This window comes from Grammomys surdaster, unplaced genomic scaffold (assembly GCF_004785775.1).
Source record: "Grammomys surdaster isolate TR1022 unplaced genomic scaffold, NIH_TR_1.0 100, whole genome shotgun sequence".
NCBI lineage: Eukaryota > Metazoa > Chordata > Mammalia > Rodentia > Muridae > Grammomys > Grammomys surdaster.
In genome coordinates, this window is record NW_021604579.1 from 15,663,835 (window position 1) to 15,683,033 (window position 19,199).

A 19,199-nucleotide genomic window follows, 5' to 3' on the forward strand; every position below is an offset into this window, starting at 1 on the left:
TGTGTGTGTGTGTGTGTGTGTGTATTTACCTGAACATGTAGACACAAGTTGATACTTGGAAATCATTATCATTCTTTTTAAGTATTTATGTGTATGGGTGTTTTGCCTGCATGAATGTCTGTGTGCTCTGTGTGTGCAGTGCCTGGACCTAGAGCTACAGACTGGCAGGAGTCTCCATGCCAGTGCCAGACAGCCAGACACTGCACCTCAGCTTGTCTGCAAGTGTTCCTAAACACTGAGCATCTTTCTAGTCCCCCCGCCATTTTTTGAACTTCAATTGCCAAGTAATCATACTCTCTCAATAAATAAGGGTCCATTAATGAAATATCTGAGCGGTTCACTCTTAGTTTTGCATGTAATAAAAGAAATTAAGAGCTGTCAGGAAATAACTGATTTCTGAGTCTTGGGCATACATATCAGATGAGCAGCAAGGAAGTAAAAAAGTTATTGAACAAAAAATTCACCCTCCCTACCATCAAAGGAAAAAAAAGGAAAGAAAAGGAAAGAAAACAAAAAAGAATGTCACAGACAAAACAGCCGTTTGTGTTCTCAAAGGTAGACAACTTCAACCACAAAAAGTATAGTGCTGGGTTGACTCATAGTAACAATATTTGTGAGCCTATTCTTAGATATTCTTAGATATTTAATAAAATATCTAAGAGTATACTCCTGTAGAGAAGAGTTCTTAATACTTAGGTAGGTATTTGTCCCTCAAGATGTAGCTTCCTGTCCTCATAAATGAGGTTTTGCACTGTGGCTTTCTCCAGACTACAGTGTATGAAACAGGAACATTTCAGCTAAGAGGTAATGAATGATGTCAGTCATGTTGAGAGCTTTGATGGTGCCATAAGATGAGACTTTACTCCTTTACTTCTTCCTGGAAACCCATGTCCCACTTCAGACATTCCTAAATGGAAATGTTCTACAAAATGCATGATCAATACTCCTTAGCCTTCTAACACAGGAAACAGCCAAGGTCTAGGAAAACCTCTGGAACAAGATAATCAAATGTGATGTTTTGGCAGATATTTTGGAATGAATTATGAGGGTTTTTTTCAATTTTTATTTATGTATTTACATTTCCATCATTACTCCCCCTCTTGTTCCCCCCTCCCACAGTTCATTATCTTATTCCTCCACCCTCCCTTGCCTCCAAGAGGGTGCTTCCCCTAGACTGCCCCCTTTCCTAGGGCCTCAAGTCTCTGGAGGATTAAGTGCATCTTCTGCCACTAAATCCTGACCAGGCAGACCTCTGCTATATTTGTGCCAGGGGCCTCAGACTGGCCCCTGTATGCTACTGGTTGGTGGCTCAGTCTCTGGGAGCTGCCTGGGATCTGGGTAAGTTGAGACTGCTGGTCTTCCTATGGGGTTGCTGTCCCCTTCAGCTTCTTCAATCCTTCCCCTAATTCAACCATAGGGGCCCCAACTTCAGTTCAATGGTTAGTTCTAAGTATCTGCTTCTGTCTCTGTCAGGTGCTGGTAGGGCCTCTCAGAGGACAGCCATGCCAGGCTCCCATAGCATCAGTAATAGTGTCAGGCCTTGGTGCCCTCCCATAAGATGGATCCCAAGTTGGCCAGTCATTGGACCTCCTTTCCCTCCATCTCTTCTCAATTTTTGTCCCTGCAATTCTTTTAGACTGGAACAGTTCTGGGTCAGAAATTTTGACTGTGTGTGAATTTAAAAGAAGAATTAATACCAATACTCCTCAGTGACATTAAAAATGAAGCAGACTGGAATAAACAGTGGGCTCTAGATGATGGAGTGTCACTATGAGTTTATTTGGTGCACTAGGTACTGACAGCCAAGGAGTGTTTTACAATGGGGACCACTGAGTGCAGGCTGTACACAAACTAATATTCTTAACAAGTTTTCTACACCTTGAGCTATTCTAAAATGAATACATTATCCTAAGCTACGTTGAAGTCTTTCACAGTCCTCTGGGTCTTCTGATGCACACACTTTTTTCGAGCCTTGGAAATGCTTGGAGCTTCATTTGAGTGACAGCATTCGGCACAGATCATCATTTGCTCAGTGCAGAGAATAATGCATAGTGGGTACTTTTACATGATCTCATAAAGTGCCTGTGGCTAGCACATAATGAATTTGTGAGGTGATAGAGCCACTGTTTTGTAGCTCAGTCTGATTGCAATTGCACTGGGCCCATTGTAGCTAAACAACAACTTAAGGGAGGCTTCATGGATCGTTCTTTACTGAGGTCTCTTAATGTGACCAAATAATATGTATTTTTCCCTACCCACCTCTGAATTCATTGAAAAACACATATTGAAACCAGAATGCTACATTATGAATAAAAGTGCTATTGAAGCCCCAAAGTTCACCGACTTACCCATTTATTAAATGTAGACCACCACAAAGCCTTTTGTATTCTTGTCAAAGGGCTTCCTGAGGGAAGATATAAATGGGAGCTGTGATGACTGTACACAGCTGGAGATCACTTGAGGAACACCAGAGGTGGAGAAGGATGTGCTTCCTCCATCACTAGAAGCAAAAGCACACTGATGGGTTTCTAGGTAAAGATGCAAATGTAGTCTCCATCTACTGGAAGGCTAGTGTGGAGCTGGTAATCGTGATGCATGAAATACATTGCATAGGCACATACTGCTGCTGGAATTAGTTTCTTAGTAAGTATCAAATTCAAGTAATGTTCAGGAAGTGATAAGCCTGAGCTGATTGCTCGTCTATGGCTTTGTCTGGATAGTGTTCCTCTGCCATTAAGATGATTAGTAAGACTTGCTTTTCCCTAACTCTTAATACTTGACTGGCAACATATTTGATTCTATGTGTGCCACATTTCATGTAAGGTTATATTTAGAACTGCGTATATGCTACAATGCTACTTTATGTATAGCTGAGTCACTAGCCAACCTGTGATGGTATAAAAGAGTGATCAGAGAACCAAGAGCCTGGTTTGTTTGCCTTTGCAGTCTCAGAGTATAGCTATGTTCCTGTAGACCTTTGGATGGCTCATGCCTGCTTCATATTTTCTCAAAAGTACCTCAAAACTCTCCATGTGGATAATTGATTTACTTCTTTTTGCTTATCCTATCTTAGCCAGATTTGCTTATTTAAAATCTTGTCTTTATTTTAAAATCTATTGCACAAACAATGTTTTTTAAGAGTTAACCATTAAGAACTACCCTTAGACACTTCCTCTTTCCTGACCTTTATTTTATATCATTGTAGCTACAAAGTAGACCCTATTCTAGACAGTCTTCCTTTAGAATTGTAGTATGAACATTGCCACAGTTTCTGTACCAACATATAGTAGCACACACTCATCTGTATACATTAAATGCTAATAAATGTGTATATATATATATATGTTTGCTGTGTTTGTTAAAGGATATTTGTGATTTAAAAAAAAAAGATTTTTAGGAAGTTGTTTTACTAAGGTCCTGAGCCTTAAGAGAAGACTGACTCTTTGTCTCTGGGAAGTGTTATATTCTTGCTTTATTGTCTTAAAGCAAGTCATTTTTTTACCCATTGCAGTCTTACACAACCAGGCTTACTCCCCCCTTTTAAAGAAAAATACAGTGAAGCCTAGATTACGTTCATGCCTGTAATGCCAGTACACTGGAGGTAAAGACAGAAGGCTTGCAAGTTTGGGTCCAGCCTGGACTACATAATGAGGACTTATTTCAAAACAACCCCCAAATTCCTGCACTCTGACCTATATGCCACATCCTGGTTGTTTCTTACCTGTAACACATTCCAAACTCTCTCAGCTCTGAAATTCCAACTTTAGTAGCATTCTCCTAGGCCATTGGGCCTCTCACTATTCTAACCAGTCTGGCCCATCCTTTGCAACATATTTATCTATGTGAAAGTTGAGTCATTTTACACTTGTAGTCACCTAGATCTAATGAAGAGTCTTCTGTGGGGAAGTTGATTAGAGGTGGACTATAAATCAATAGAATAAAATAAAGTAACCTAATAGTAACAGGGTTGTCCTTGGGGGCTGCCATTGATACCTGTAGCAGCAAAGCAGAGTGCTACGGGCTATTCCAGCTGCTCTCACAGAGATTAAATAGACACTTGCTGTGTGTGAGTCATCACCATGTTTTAGTGACTAGGAAGTGTGCACATTGGGAGCTCCAGGATGATCTTGTAATGTTGTATATTTTAGATGTACGAGTTATGAGGGCCACAGCTGAGACAGCTATAACAAAGGAAGAGCTGGAGAAGAATATAGAAATCATTCTCACTGAGTCAGAAACACTAAGATTTTTTGACCTACCAACAGTCATGTTCTCAACAGAATCTGAAGAAGCTGAGAAAATAACGTATGTATAACTCAGTTGTCTGTGTCACTTTTGTGTAACTTGGATGCTGAATAAGGAGTTCATGTTCTTTTGAAGAGCCTTGGAGATTTCTAGAAATCTCCTTGAAATTATATACATACCCTGTGATCTTATATGGACAGTATTTACATCACCGGACATTTTTCTATGGGAAAAGCCCCTATCTTTAGTATAGCCTGTGTAATTATGTAAACTTCTTAAGGGCAGTGGTCAGCAGGTACAAAATTATAGTGGGCAAGACCTAGTCCTTGTGCCCTCTTACTGCAGTGTGACCATAGCTAATGCTAAGTGTTACAGCATAGCTAGAAAAGAGGATTCTGTTCTCACCACAAAGAATAAATGTTTGAGTCAGAGGATATATTCTTTCTTGTGATTTAATAAAAACACCCTATGCACATATCCAAAGTATCAGGCCCTAAGTTAGAATCCTAAGTGCCCACCTAAGAAACCTGTGTGGCTGGCGTGGGAGGAGGTGAAGACAGAGGGTTTGTTGGGATTTGCTTCCTACTGGGCCATTTTCACGGTCAGTGGGATCTTATCCCAAGGGATGAACAGAGTTAGAATAGGACTGCTGATATTTTCCTCTGGCCTTCGTATACAAGCACCCATGCACAGATGAGCATACAGCAGACATTACTGCCATACATACAATGATAATAAATGCATTTTAAAAATTCCCTCAGATTGGATTTGATAAAATATACCAAATCAATAGAGACAAGTCATTATTAAAAGACAAACAGCATCCTAAATTCAGACTTTGAGAATGTTAGAGATATGGCATGATTAGATACAAAATGCGAAATAGTTATGAAACACAGCAAATAAGACAGTTAAAACATTTACATTAAGAAGCTCATAATGACACATTTTGATAAGAACTTTATGCAATTGTCAAAAAGCAAGCATTAGCTTAAACATAACTGAGTAAAGTTTAAATGACTGAAAAAAATAGGTCTGAATAATTACACAAAATAAAATGTAAAACAGTGGATTATAAAATAGTGGTCTAACATGTGAGTGTTTCAGACATGCAATAGATCACCAAGGACTGGTTCATAGGAGGTTGGGGGAGGAGAGGCTTTCCTGAGCTATGAACAGAGACTTTTCTACAGAAGAAAAAATAAGAAGAAATATCCTCAGTTTTTTTGTACAGACATTCCTGCAAACCAAATGTAAAGAGAAAAGGGATTTTAAAAGATGTGTGTGTGTGTGTGTGTGTGTTTATGAGAGAGAGAGAGAAAGAGAGAGAGAGAGGGAGAGAGAGAGAGAGAGAGAGAGAGAGAGAGAAAGAAAGAGGGAGGGAGAGAAGGGAGAGAGATGTGTGCTAGGAAGTGGCCAGAAGAGGGCTTCGCATTTTCTGGAGCTGGAGTTGCATATGGTTCTGAACTTCTAGATATGAATGCTGGGAAGCAAACTTGGGGCCTTCTGAAAGAACTACAAGGACTCTTAAATACTGAGCCATCTCTATACCCCAAAAGAAGATATTTTAAGTAGAAGAAAATTAGGAAAAAAGATGCAGAACCTTTAGAAAAAGCAGAAAATTTCTTTAGGGAACAGTCATTTCATAATGAAAGGGAGGTGTAATCATTTTAAATTAAAACTTCAAGGTAGAATTTCATTAAATTGTTTGACCACACTGAAATGAAAAATTAAAAGTCCCAAGTAAGATGTTCACATACATACTGGAAGTGCAGCAATAATTTCCTAGATTAATGAAATTAAAATGTGACTTTAAACTGGGCATGGTGGCACACACTTTTAGTCCCAACACTCAGGAAGCAGAGGCAGGTGGAGCTCTGTGAGTTTGAGACCAGCCTAGTCTACCAAGCAAATCCACGACAGCCAGTGATAGTTACACAGAGAGAAAGCCCATCTCAACAAACAAACAAACAAAACAAACAAAGCCAACCAAACAATAGAAATGTGAATTTCTTTTTTTTTTAAATAATTTATTTATTTATTTTTTTGAACATGAAATGCTTTTTTATAGCATGTTTTACAAGGGGAGGGGGTAAGAGGGGCCAGGTGGTGGAAAAGTACAAAATCTTCTTGGCCTGTGCTTTGAAACATGTCATGGTCTATACGGTACACTGCCTTGAATTATGATCTACCTGCTGTTCTTCAGAAGATATGGTACACTGCTTGAGTTATCGTCGACAGCCTAAAACCTTCGACCATCGATGTGACTCATCTCACATCAGTGTTTTGGGGTTGTGAACTTGTCTTAGAAATGTGAATTTCAACCAAACAACAAAATACATTTTTAAAAATACTCGGAACTAACCAGTTATGAAAACAGCATGCATGCAATGCTACAAAAGTAACCTTTGAAAGAATTTGTAGCTTTAGATGTCCCTATTAAAATTCATAAATTGACTAAACAAAGTGTTAGCATGTTACTGGTGAACAATAAAAGTAGTATGAGCCTTGGGAAGCACAGCATGCAGTAGCCCTTTGCTGGTAACATGATAAAATCTTTTCTTAAGGAGTTTCTCAAGCTCACTTCTTATTTTGTTACGCTCTGTGTTCATGGAAATGCTTTGAGGACAAGTAATGTAGAAAGACCATATCTGTTCATAGTAATTTGTATTTATTTTTTATTTTTTGTTTTTTTACAGAGAGAAAAATAAGAACTATGAAACCCTTTGTAGGAATAGATTAGGCAATGACTTGTATACAGAAAGGATGATGCAGACATTTAATGGAGCACCAAAGAATAAAGAGGTTCAGTGTGAGAAAATCATAATGGAAGAGAAAGGTAACATCCTTTATTCTTGTTGGTAAACTGTTATATTTGAATATATGTTCTGTGAGTCTGTCAGCCAACACATGTTAAACTATATGAATAAAAAATGGAAATTGATTTGTCCAGATAAGTTACAATAGTTTATAACTTTCAGAATTTGCTAAGTTAACAAGAAACAATGCTATAGAGTATTTGAGTAACATAATTGTCCAGTCTGATTTATATTTGCCCCATATCAGAGTCTATATTCTTCAATTATATTGTAGAGAGATTCTAAAAAAGGGCACAAAGAATAGTTGAACACATACTAAGTCAAGTCTCCCTAAAATCAGTAAGGGTCTGATCTGAGAAGAATAGTCACAAGAAGAGATCCACGCAAAGACACAAATCCACAGTCATCAGACAGAGGGTGAGTCTGGAAAGTCACAACAGAAAAGTGATCCATCACACACATGGTCTAACTCTTATCACTCAGAGTTGGATTAGAAACCATGGAGGGTAAGCACAGTGACATTTAAAGGGCTGAAGCAAAAAAGCGCTGTCAAGTTAGAACATCAAATCCTTTAGAAATGGAGGAATTAAGATACTTCTGAATATGCAAAAGCTAAGGGAGTTTATTGATGGCAGAAGTGCTTTAAACAAATGGTGAAGAGAATCTTTATGTAGAAACAGAAGGACAGTAGACAGTAATCGTAAGCCGGGGGGGGGGGGATGGATAGCAGTAAAAGTGACATGTAGGCAAATGCTGAAAACAGTCACTTTGTTCCCAGTTGCCTGTTTTGCAGTACAGATTAAAGTGATAGATACACAGGGGCTAGAGAGACGCCACAGTGGTCAAGAGCGCTGGATGCTTTTCCAGAGTATTTGGGTTGAATTGCCAGCAGCCTCACAGTGGCTCACGAGCATCTGTAATTCCCACCCAGGGCTCCAATGCCTTCTTTTGGCCTCGGTGGGTACTGCATGTATGTGGTACACATAGATATATACAGACAGAACACTTATACACATAAAAGAATAAATATTAAAAAAAATTAAAGAGATTTACAAAGCAATACTTAGGTTGTTATTGAGCTTACTGTGTAGAGCAGAATTTAAAAAAACCACAGTAGTGAGAGAGAATTGTATAAGGAGGAAAGTTTTAATATGCTACTGAAGAAAAGTATAATTAACCAACAATAGCTTTAATTTTCAAAAGTCATTGTAATCTATAAAAGGTATCCACAAAAAAAAACAGTGGAAAACCCTAAAAGTTATAGAGAAAGGAACGTAAGAATGGAATAAAAATGAGAATACCAGAAGATCTATTAAACACAGAATAGTGACTGAAAAATGGAGAAAGAAGGTAGAGAGAATACAAATGTCAAAATGTTTTTTATAAACCAACAATTCCACATCAGTAATTATCTTAAATATACATTAAATATGCTGTTGATTGTTGATTGTAGATATTGGCCAACTTAATTAAAAGCAAACAAAGATAGTTCAAATGTTCACTCTTCGTAAGAGACTTGACGGAATGGCTAACTATGCACAAAACTGTGAGAATGATCACTAAAAAAAAACAAAACCTGAGGTGACTGTACTAGTCAGAAGAGGACTCAGAAATTGTGATATGTAACAAAGCACAGTGTGTACTGATCGATGGCTCAGTCCATACGGAGACGATAACAGTTATGAACAACATAAGAATCAAGAGAGGATGCAGTTGAGGAGAGAATTTGTCCCACAATAATGGTTTAGTATGCCTCTTCCAATAATGGGCAGGCTAGCGAGATGGATGCGCAAACCAAGCTGAGAGCATTGGGATCCTCAAGCAACAATAGACGACTACAAGCTATTGTAAGCCAGAATGTTAGACAGCAGAACGAAATGGATGAATCCTTGAACATACACAGATGGCCTAATCTGACTCGAGGATAAATAGAAAATCTGAATAGATCTACAATAAGAGATTGCAATCCTAATCTCCCATCAGCGAGAACACCAGGACCAAAGAGTTACTCTGGCAAATTCTAACAGTTATTTATAAAGGGCTTCAATTCTCTGTCCTCCCTTCAAAAAAACCCTCTGCAAAATTAAAGAGAATATTTTCATACTTATGAGATAATTTCTCTGATAGCAAACCCGTAAATATATCACAATATAATAAACTATATCAATATTCCTTATGATTATAAATGTAAAAAGCCTCCCATACTAACAAGCTCAATCCAGCTCTGTATGATATGGAATTGTAGATTGTGATCAAGTGACATTTATGCACGTGGCTCAATGATAACATGTCAATGTAACAGACCATACTAACAGACTAAAGGGAAAACCCACCACACTCACTACCAGTATTCTGCTATTTGACTTTTTTTTTTTAATTTGAGAAAGAGCCTTGCTATGTAGTCTAAGCTGTTCTTGAATTTCTTGTGTAGCCCAAGCTGTCCTGAAGCTTGTTATATAGTACTGGGTAGTCTCTATCTTAGAATTCTCCTGCCTCTGCCTTTGGAAGGTTCGGACTGTAGGTGTGCCGCAGCAATTCCATCTGCCTTTAGCATTCTTCATGTAATTCTTGAGCCTATCTCTAGTACATTATAATTGGAGGATGCTCTGAACTACCCCTTAATCACATACAGTAAAGGAACTTCAGTCAAATTACACTTTGTGGCCTCTTTTCCAGGGAAAAAAGAAGGGACTTGTTTGGAAGGAAAGGTTGAGAATATTGCTTAGTGGTTTGGGGATATGTTGTTGGGTGTGCCCAGTTTCAGAAAGTATACATTTTGATCTCACCCCTACAGTAGAGGGAGGCCTCCACTTCCCCAGATGGACCAGTAACACACATATATTATATACATTGTACTCAGAAGGGGAGAATGAGCAAATCTGTTTGGCCACAGATTCAAAACTTTATTTCTCAATACACTTCATCGGTAGTCTGAATAGTATTTTGATCCCCTTTCTCTCATTTCTGCATCTCTTTTATTATTTTATCTAAAACCAGAATGCTCTTTTTGATCCACAAAACCATACAATTTTTAAATTATATAATTTAAATTTTTCCATAGTCAAATAAAAAAACTTTATTGTGAATTATGTCTTAGCAGAAGATCAGTAATGTGTATACATTCATGTGATGTAAGCAAGGAATATATAGCCCATGTATTCACAGTCAGGGTAAGAAAGGAAATACTCCTAATTGCTTAGATACCCTCACATCACAACCCACTTATTTTGGATACCCACAAGGCCCAGGAATACTGAAGTTAGGAGGAATGTGATTTGAAGTAGTTTCTAAAAGAAATTAAATAATTTTTTTAAAAAATGGCTTATAAAAAAAGTCAGGATCATGATCTGTTACTTCATTTTTTTTTTTTTTTTTTTGGTTTTTCGAGATAGGGTTTCTCTGTGTAGCCCTGGCTGTCCTGGAACTGACTCTGTAGACCAGGCTGGCCTCAAACTTAGAAATCTGCCTGCCTCTGCCTCCCAAGTGCTGGGATTAAAGGCATGCGCCACCACTGCCCAGCTGTTACTTCATCTTTAGCATGACACTAGAGCTTATACATTTTGTTTGACAATAGCTATATTGAGGTATAATGGATACACAAAACCTGAAGGGCTGGGGAGACAGCACACTTGATGAAGTACCTTGCACACATAAGATCTGACTTTTTGATCCTTATAAACCCATGCACAAATTCCAGGCATGGTGGTAGCATGCTTGTGAATCCAGCTGAGACAGGAGGGTCTCTGGGGCTCACTGCGTCAGGCTAATCTTACTGGTGAATTCTAGATGCATGAGAGGACCTTTCTTAAAGGTGCTTGATATTGTTCTTTGGAACATCTGAGTTTGTCCACACACATTAACATGCACACATATCACATTAACATGTACACATTAAAAACAACCCACATTTGGCATGACGATTCTAGCACTGGGAAGGTGAAGGTAAGAGGACCAAGAAATCAAAATTACCTTTGACCACATAACTAATTTGAGGCTAGCCTAGGCTACATGAGACCCTATCTCAATACTAAACCAAGACCTGAATATATTTGCTATATGCAGCTCTGTGGGTTAAGCTTAGTCACGTGATAAATATGATATGGCTTACACTAAAAGTAGTGGTCAGCATCAATTATTAGTAACATGTAACCACGTATCCCTGTGCCGAACTTACTAAAATTTCCGTTAAATGGTAGAAAGATACAGATAATTTAATTTTTAAAGATTATATCCTTATCAATTAGTCAAAATAGATAAGTTTTTACACAATTTTGGAAAAGCAACTAAGTTATTAGCTATCTATCTTATTGTAAAATTTAATATTCTTATTCATTGAAAACAATCATTAGATACCAAAGAACTACCTCCTCCACCTCTAATCTCCCTCTCCCTTCCTCCTCCCCTCCTCCTCTTCCTATCCTTCTTCCTCCTTTCTTCCTCGTCTTCCCCATTATCTTCCTCTTCCACCTCCTCTCCCTCCTCCTTTTTGCTGAGTACCTTGGCTTTCTATTGAGTGGTTTACTAGGGATGTGACTATATTTACAAGGCTCAATTTCATTTCTATTTTTAAGGAAACAGTTCCTTATTAAAACATCATTCTTAAAACGAAACTCCACATCATTCTCTAACTGAAATCTTAATAGGGTCAGCAGTAGCAGGGACATTCCCAAGGATGATAATATTGCTACAAAAATCAATAGCAGGGGGTGTGGCTAGGGGCTTTTGAAGTTAGTATTTGAAGATCAATGACATTTCCAGTTTATATTTGGCCACCATTGCCATATTTGATGATTTGAATAAATTTAGTTAGGTTTTTGACAATGTCATTGTCCCGACAGATACATTTTTTATGTAAATAGTTGTTTAGGGAACTCTACTGAGTAAAAAGGAATGAGATGCTTTTCACAAGCAGATCTGTAAAATACAAGTTGTATGTTAACCACTAGCAAAGATATTGTCTGGTGTTATCCCATGACAGTCCTGCAGTGACAGGCTGATGATTCTTCCTGGGCCTGGGTAGGAAGGAGGGAGGAACAAGGGAGAGTGAGGGTAACATGGGGCTGCCCCAAAAACAGGACAGCACCTGTAGTTGCAGGGCAACTTGGGGTCTCCTGAGATATCTCTATGAAATATTTCTTTGTTATTTTCCTTCTAGTGCTGTTAAAATTAACACGTTTTTAATAGAAACTCATTTTCTATTTTTCTATGACCAGTTATATACAAGGCTGTAATATTAGAATTTGCTTTAAAATCCTTTTACCTTTTCTGTATGTTTAGGTGTAGTGGCCACTACCTGGGATTTGTATGACTCTTTCAACGTACCAGAAGTTTTGCTAGGAGCAAAACGATCTACATATTCAAGTAAAGCAAGTTTGCTTCCTAGAGACCGGGACCCAAAAATACAAGGAAAGTACCATGGGCAAAAGCCAGACTGCGTTCATTCTCGGGTTTGCAGGATGTCCTTGCAGGGCACCTCACATTCTTATCCTCAGAACACAAAAAGTACTTCACTCAGGGATTCAGCTTTTACATTCGCAGTGTCCTGGAGTGGGATTCTGAGTGGGAAATTAAGTTTTATGTTTGCTTTTTCTTGGCTGCCTGTCTGGAGTTTGTTGTTGTTTGAGACAGGGCCTAGAATCAACTGGCCGTGAATTCAGAGGTCCTCTCACTCGGACTGAGTGCTGGGATTAAAGGTATTCACCACCACATCCAGTCTCCTTTTCAAGTTTTACTCTAGTGCATCTTTGCTTTCGCTCTCTACTTTTTTCATGTTAATGTATGTGTACAGGTTTGTGTATTGTGTGAGTGTTCAAGTTTATGTATGTGTGCACTACACCAGTATAAATGGATGTCAGAGGACAAACTTGGGTATGGCTATTCCGTTTCTACCCCATTTGAGATAGTCTTGTTTGCTGCCAAGTGCTAGGCCTGGGTGCCTCTGAATTTGCATGTTTAGGACATTAAGTCTTCCATTATTTGCTTTCTGTTTTTGTTTCACTTTTATGGTTTTTAAACTGACTTCTTGCGAATTAATCCTTTTCTAGTCTCCTTTTAACTTAGGTATGTGTGTGTCTGTTCTTCAGTTGATATTTGTGTATCTGTTCAGTTAGTTACTTATTGGTGTATTGCATTATATAGACATGAGTTTCCAAAGTCCACTGATGTCAACTACTAGTTCAAGTAAAGCTTACCTCTCTGTCTTTCAACTTTTGGGTTTTTGAAGCAAGATTTTGTTGTACTGTAGCTTGCCTTGAGTGTGTGAGGTATATGAGGCTGGCCTGGAACTTGCTGTCGTCTTCCTCCTGAGCCCTGGGATTGTAGGCATGAGCGACTGCCAGCGCTCCATCCCTTCTTTATGATTGCCTTGTATATCTCTTCTAGATATCAAGGTCATTTAGGTGTTTGGAACTGCATAAGGCAGTGTAACTCTTCAATTATAAGTATCATAAGAAATAAAGTATGTTTGCTTTACACACTTTGTGTCTATCTGTGTATTGTGTATGCTCAGATGTGAGTGTGAATGCTCCTATATACATGTAGAAGTCAAAGGGCAGCGGAAGTGCTCATTCTTCAGTTGCTTTCCTTTTTTTTTTTTTTTGAAGACTTTTGTTTTTTTTTAAAATGGTTTTGGATTCAACAATTTGGCTACCCTGGCTTGCCAGTAAGCTTCAGGTACACATTCATCCTGAATTAGGTGTGAGAATCACTAGCTCTTGCTGCTGCTGCTGCTGCTGCTGCTGCTGCTGCTGCTGCTGTTGCTTCCTTTAGACAAGGTCTCACCTTGTAACCCTGGCTAGCCTGGAACTCACTATATTGACCAGGCTGGCCTCAAAGATCCTCCTGCCTCTGTGTCCCCAGTATAGGGATTTGAAGCATGCGCCACCAGGCGCCACCTGTACCCAGGTTTTCCCCCTTGAGCTCAAATCCTCAAGCTTGCAACATGCACTTTACTAACAAAGCCTCAGTTTCTCCTAATTTTTACTGGATATTTTCAATACAGACTTCTGGGTGAACAGTTCTTTTCATTCAGCATTCAAAGAACATAGGAAAGTTCTAGCATCTCCTGTTTGTAATGAAAAGTGTGTCAATATTCAAATATTTTTTTTATAAATATCTTTCCCTCCCTTCACTGCTTTCAATAGTTTTTTTATCTTCCTGGATATATGTCCATGTCTATTTATATGTGTATGTGCATCTTGCATATGCATATGTATATATACATATGTGTCTCCTGTTTTCAGTAGTATATCTATGGTCTTTGGTGGATATATGCATATGCATATACATATGTACATGTATACATGCGTATGTGCCTCCTGTTTTCAGTTGTCTATCTATGCTAAGTCTTTGGTGGGTAGCTTTAGAGCCTTCTTCTTCAAGGCTCATTCATTTTCTTCACTCTGTTCTTTGCTAAGTTACGTGTCTTTTCAACCACTGTTTTCAGGTGCCTTTTCCAGTGACAATTTCCCCCACTTGGATATGTTGCTCACCCGAGCATGATTCTCTCACAGGTCCCCGAGACTCTCTTCATTATTTTTATTCAGAGTATATTCTCCTTGACTTAAAAATTATTTTTATTTTAAAGTATGCGTATGTATGTAGTGAGGTCTATGCAGATAGAATATGGTGGTGTAGGAGTCCGGAAGAGGATGTCTGATGCCCTCCAGATGGAGTCACAGGCAGTTATGAGCTGCCGGCTGTGGGAGCTAGAACTGAATTTGGTCTTCTATAAAAGCAGTATGCACCTTTAGCCACTGAGCCTTTGCTCTACTGTGTTCATGGTATCTACAAGCGAGCTTTGGGGAAAGTGGAGTTAGAGGGCGTTGTGAGAATAGGACCCCATTTCAAATCGCTGCTTTTATAAGAGAAATCGACTAAGGTTTCATGCTTCACATTTCTGTCCATGTCACGCTTTCCATCATGTAAGGGACAGCAGAAGCCCTGCCCCCCACCCCCAGCTGTAGCTTCTTGGCTTTGATCCTTCCAGCCTTTATAACTGTAAGAAATACATTTTTTGTCTTTATAAATTACCTAATAGCAGTAATTTTATTTAATTTCTTGGTCTGTGTACACAAATGTTCAAGGACATGAGTGTGTTTTTGAGCATCCATGTACATGTGGATGCATGTGTGTAGAAATCCAAGGATAACCTCTGATATCATTCCTCCACAGACACTGTCCACCTTGTTTTTTGGGGTAGAATCTCCCATTAGGCCCTGGGGCTGAACCACTAGTTTAGGCTGGCTAGCCAGTGAGTTCTGGCAGTCTGCCTGTCTCTGTCTCTCTAGTGCTAGAATTGCAGCTACTGTATCCAGCTTTCTACAGAGGTTCTGGTCATTGAACTCAGGTCCGAACACTTGCAAGGCAAGAACTTCACCAACTGGGATATCTTGCCAGTCCCTTAAGTTGTACTTTTCTGGTAAATCAACAGAAAATAGGCTAATGTGTACATATAACCTCAAGATTATTACTGCTTATCCTCAGGGGGAAAATATATTTTTTGATGGATAATAGTTCCATGAGTTTTATGTTTGCATTGTGCTTTCTTTGTGCATATAAGATTTAATAAACGCTATTGAAGGTGTTGAAAATGAAAGACAGAAATTATAAAATATAATTTAAAAAAATCTTTAAACTCTATGAACCACCTACTACTACTTGGCTCTTTTGTAAGTGAGTTGTATTTATATTTACAGACAGTGAAAGTAGTTCTCTAATGGACATAGAAAGCGTAATTCTGGCTAGAGTTCATGATGATGAAGAAGACAACTCAGAGGCAATATTAAAGTCTGATAAGCTTCATCAAGACTTATTTTACATGGAAAGGGTTTTAATGGAAAATGTATTTCAGCCGAAGCTTGCAGCCTACCGTCAACTCCCTGTTTATAAAGGTATGTTTTTTAAGCAATCATGCTTAGACAAGCTCAAATAATTTTTAAAAATTTAATTGTACTATTAAATATTTCTAAATGTAATTTCCACACTAGTTGTCACCTATTAAAGCACACGTTTAACCATTTGCTAACTACCTATGAAAGGTGAGTAGACCTAGAGTCCAGACTAGGGAATCCACAGAAGCGTTGTCCCTCCAACGCAAGACTTACAAAGCATCTATATCCTCATTTTATCTTAGTTCCTACATCACATTAGGCTCTTGTTTTTTTATAGTGTTTCTCGTCTTTGGTCCTCTTTTACACTGCCATTGAGTCTTCAGGTTCTGGCTGTTTGAGCCTACTCCCTAATATAAATGACAGGGATATTCAGCCCACCCTCACTGCTGCAAACCCCATTATATGTTCACAGAATATTTTGGTTTTGCTACTTACAGATTTGTTTTTAGTCTTCCGGCTTTCTAAAGCTGGAACCCAGGACCTTGTACATGTTCTCCCTCTGAGCTATACTTCCAGGCCCTGAGTGGGTTTTTTTGGTTTTTTGTTTTTTTAAAGAGATTAATTCATCCTTTCAGCACATGGATAAAGTGAAGCCTATAAAGGTTATGTAATGGGGTATCTGAGTTGAAGTTTAGTTCTTTCCACTCTCTTACCCTATCTTGCAGATTTATGCAAATTCCTCACAGCCATTGAACGCTCTAAATGTGCAGAGCCTTCCATTGCTTAGGGTAAGCCACGTATCTCAGAGTGTATTATTCCTTATGTCTGCCGTCTGGGCAGAAAGTGTCATTGTATTGTTTCAGGGGGCTTTGGAATTCATAAAGCACTGAAATCTGTTCAGCAGCCCACTCCTTTCTTGGTATTATCTTTTCCTGTTGTAGCCTCAATTTTCATGAACTCTCCTTGGTCCCCAAGTAGAAGTTAATCTTCTATGTGGTTACATAAAAATAATTAGGTTACAAAGTAACATGTGTGGCAAAGGGTTGTAAACTTTTTGCCTGGAGAAAGCTAGGATAATATTTTAAAACTATGTTCCTCTTTCATTTTAGGTGGCTATTTAAAAATTTGTATCATGTATATTGTTCTACTGTATATATAAAGAGTTGTATAATTACAATCTAAAGTATTATAAATAATGGAATTTACAAAGATAAACTGTTAGTACATTACTTGTTTAGTAATTAAAATAACAGGACAAATACTTTAATGAGATAATATTTAAAGAAGGTGGCATGTCTATATTTAAATATATTAAATATTTAATATGTTTTTAATATATTTAAAAAATTAATAAAGTTATGTAATTAATACCCTTATCAGCGTAGAAAATATATCTGTGAACCACGAAGATTATCTTGTGCTGGTTGCATGTAAACATTACCCACCCACTAGGCAATGGTGGTCTTTGTCTGTAACCACAAGTTAACTTCCTAGTTGTAGTATATCATGTAAGTGCATTCACATAATAAGTATTATTTCTTGAGCCAGTGAGATGACTCAGCAGGTAAAGACACTTGCCACCAAGCCTAATAATCTGAGTTTGATTCCCAAGGACACATATGGTAGAGAAAACTCACTCTTGCAAGTCATCTGGCTTCTACACATGTCCATGCACACAATATACATGTGCACGCATACACACATGCACAAAATAAATGTAATAATAAAAAAAATAAAATAAACCTGAGTTTAGATTCTTTTATTCAACATTCCTGACGTTGAGCTTTGGCTGGATTGGTGTATGTAAATAGTTAATTTTCTTTTGGTGAAGGGCTCTAGTGCATGTGACCTCCTTTGGCCGCTCAGCAGCCGATGGGTCTGCGTTGTGTTCAGCTTGAGGTTTATAGAGTCTTTTAGAAGATATGTTTCAGTTTCTTTTGTGAACATGGCTATCACTGGGTCTTTGGGTAGATGTGTGTTCAGTTTCATTTTAGGAACTGTGAAATATTTTCCCAAAGAGTTATACTTCTTACACTCCCATAAATAGTATATAAGTGTCCCATTTGCTCCAAATGTTAATTCCTGACACTGGCAATACTTTTTAAAAGTGTTGTATTAGCATGTGTTATACATAACATCTTTTATTATATTTTATAAATGTACATATATTTTTATCATATTACTCTCTCTTGTCCTACACCCATTGATTACTTTCACTTTCCCAAATAGCAGTTGCTGTTACAAGGAGGAAGGAGTCATGAGGTCTCCGTCCTTCATGAAGATCTATAGGCAAATAATAGTTGCTAGGGAGGTAGAGAGATTATTTTCATTTATATAGTTACTGGTAAGCTGACCATACTCCTCTAAACAATCCCTTGCTCATGTAAATAACTTTAATTAAACTCATTGGTACATACACACACACACACACACACACACACACACACAGAGAGAGAGAGAGAGAGAGAGACAGACAGACAGACAGACAGACAGACATAGAGAGAGACAGAGAGACAGAGACACAGAGAGATAGTCATAGAGGGAGAGATGGCAATCCTTTTAATATTATCCTAGTAATACTGAATACTCATTCATGTGGTTCATTTTGGCATTTGTGTACTTTTCATTTAGTGTTTAACTAGGTCTTTTGCATATATTAAAATTTAGTTCTCTCTCTCTCTCTCTCTCTCTCTCTCTCTCTCTCTCTGTGTGTGTGTGTGTTTGTATGTGTGTATACATAATGTGACACGCTGTGTGTCAGGTGTGCCAAGGCACACAGGTGAAGGTCAGAGGACAGCTTTATGGGGTCAGCTCTCTCCTACAATGTCGGTCCAGGGAATGAACCTAGGTTTCCTGGCTTGGTGGCAAGTGCCTTTACCCTCTGAGCCATCTTACTGTTTCTGACAGTGTTATGTGTTTAGTACTTGGTAGATACAAAAGAACAATTTTAAGGAGGAATACAGTGTTTGAATTTAGTAAAAGGAAGGTAGTGTGCAGTTGTAACTACTGAGTACCAGCAATGTCAAAAGAACAAAAGGACCACATGGGAATGGTACTGGTATGGAAAGAGATCAAGGCATTCTAGGAACCATGGAACCCAGAACATTCAGTATATTGTTGAAGGAATAGAACAAAGTTGAAAAATTGAGACTTTACAACTTCATATCAACTACAGTATTTAAGATAGTGTTATGTCGGTGAGAAGGTCAATGAACAGATGAATTAGCAACCTAGACATCTCAGAAACATACCGAGCTAAAGAGTCTACTGGTCTTTGGAAAAGGCAATAACAACAGAAAAAAAA

The 19,199-nt window shown here is 38.2% G+C and overlaps 1 protein-coding gene across 1 annotated transcript in view; it reads left to right on the plus strand.

The window, feature by feature from the left end:
- Wdr78 (WD repeat domain 78) overlaps positions 1 to 19,199 on the plus strand; it is a 68,065-nt gene that overhangs the window by 23,055 nt on the left and 25,811 nt on the right. The window contains exons 5-8 of the mRNA XM_028784523.1: positions 4,149 to 4,305; positions 6,945 to 7,084; positions 12,342 to 12,474; positions 15,765 to 15,955. Of these exons, the coding sequence (XP_028640356.1) occupies positions 4,149 to 4,305; positions 6,945 to 7,084; positions 12,342 to 12,474; positions 15,765 to 15,955 (621 nt within the window). The remainder of the gene's footprint in view (positions 1 to 4,148; positions 4,306 to 6,944; positions 7,085 to 12,341; positions 12,475 to 15,764; positions 15,956 to 19,199) is intronic.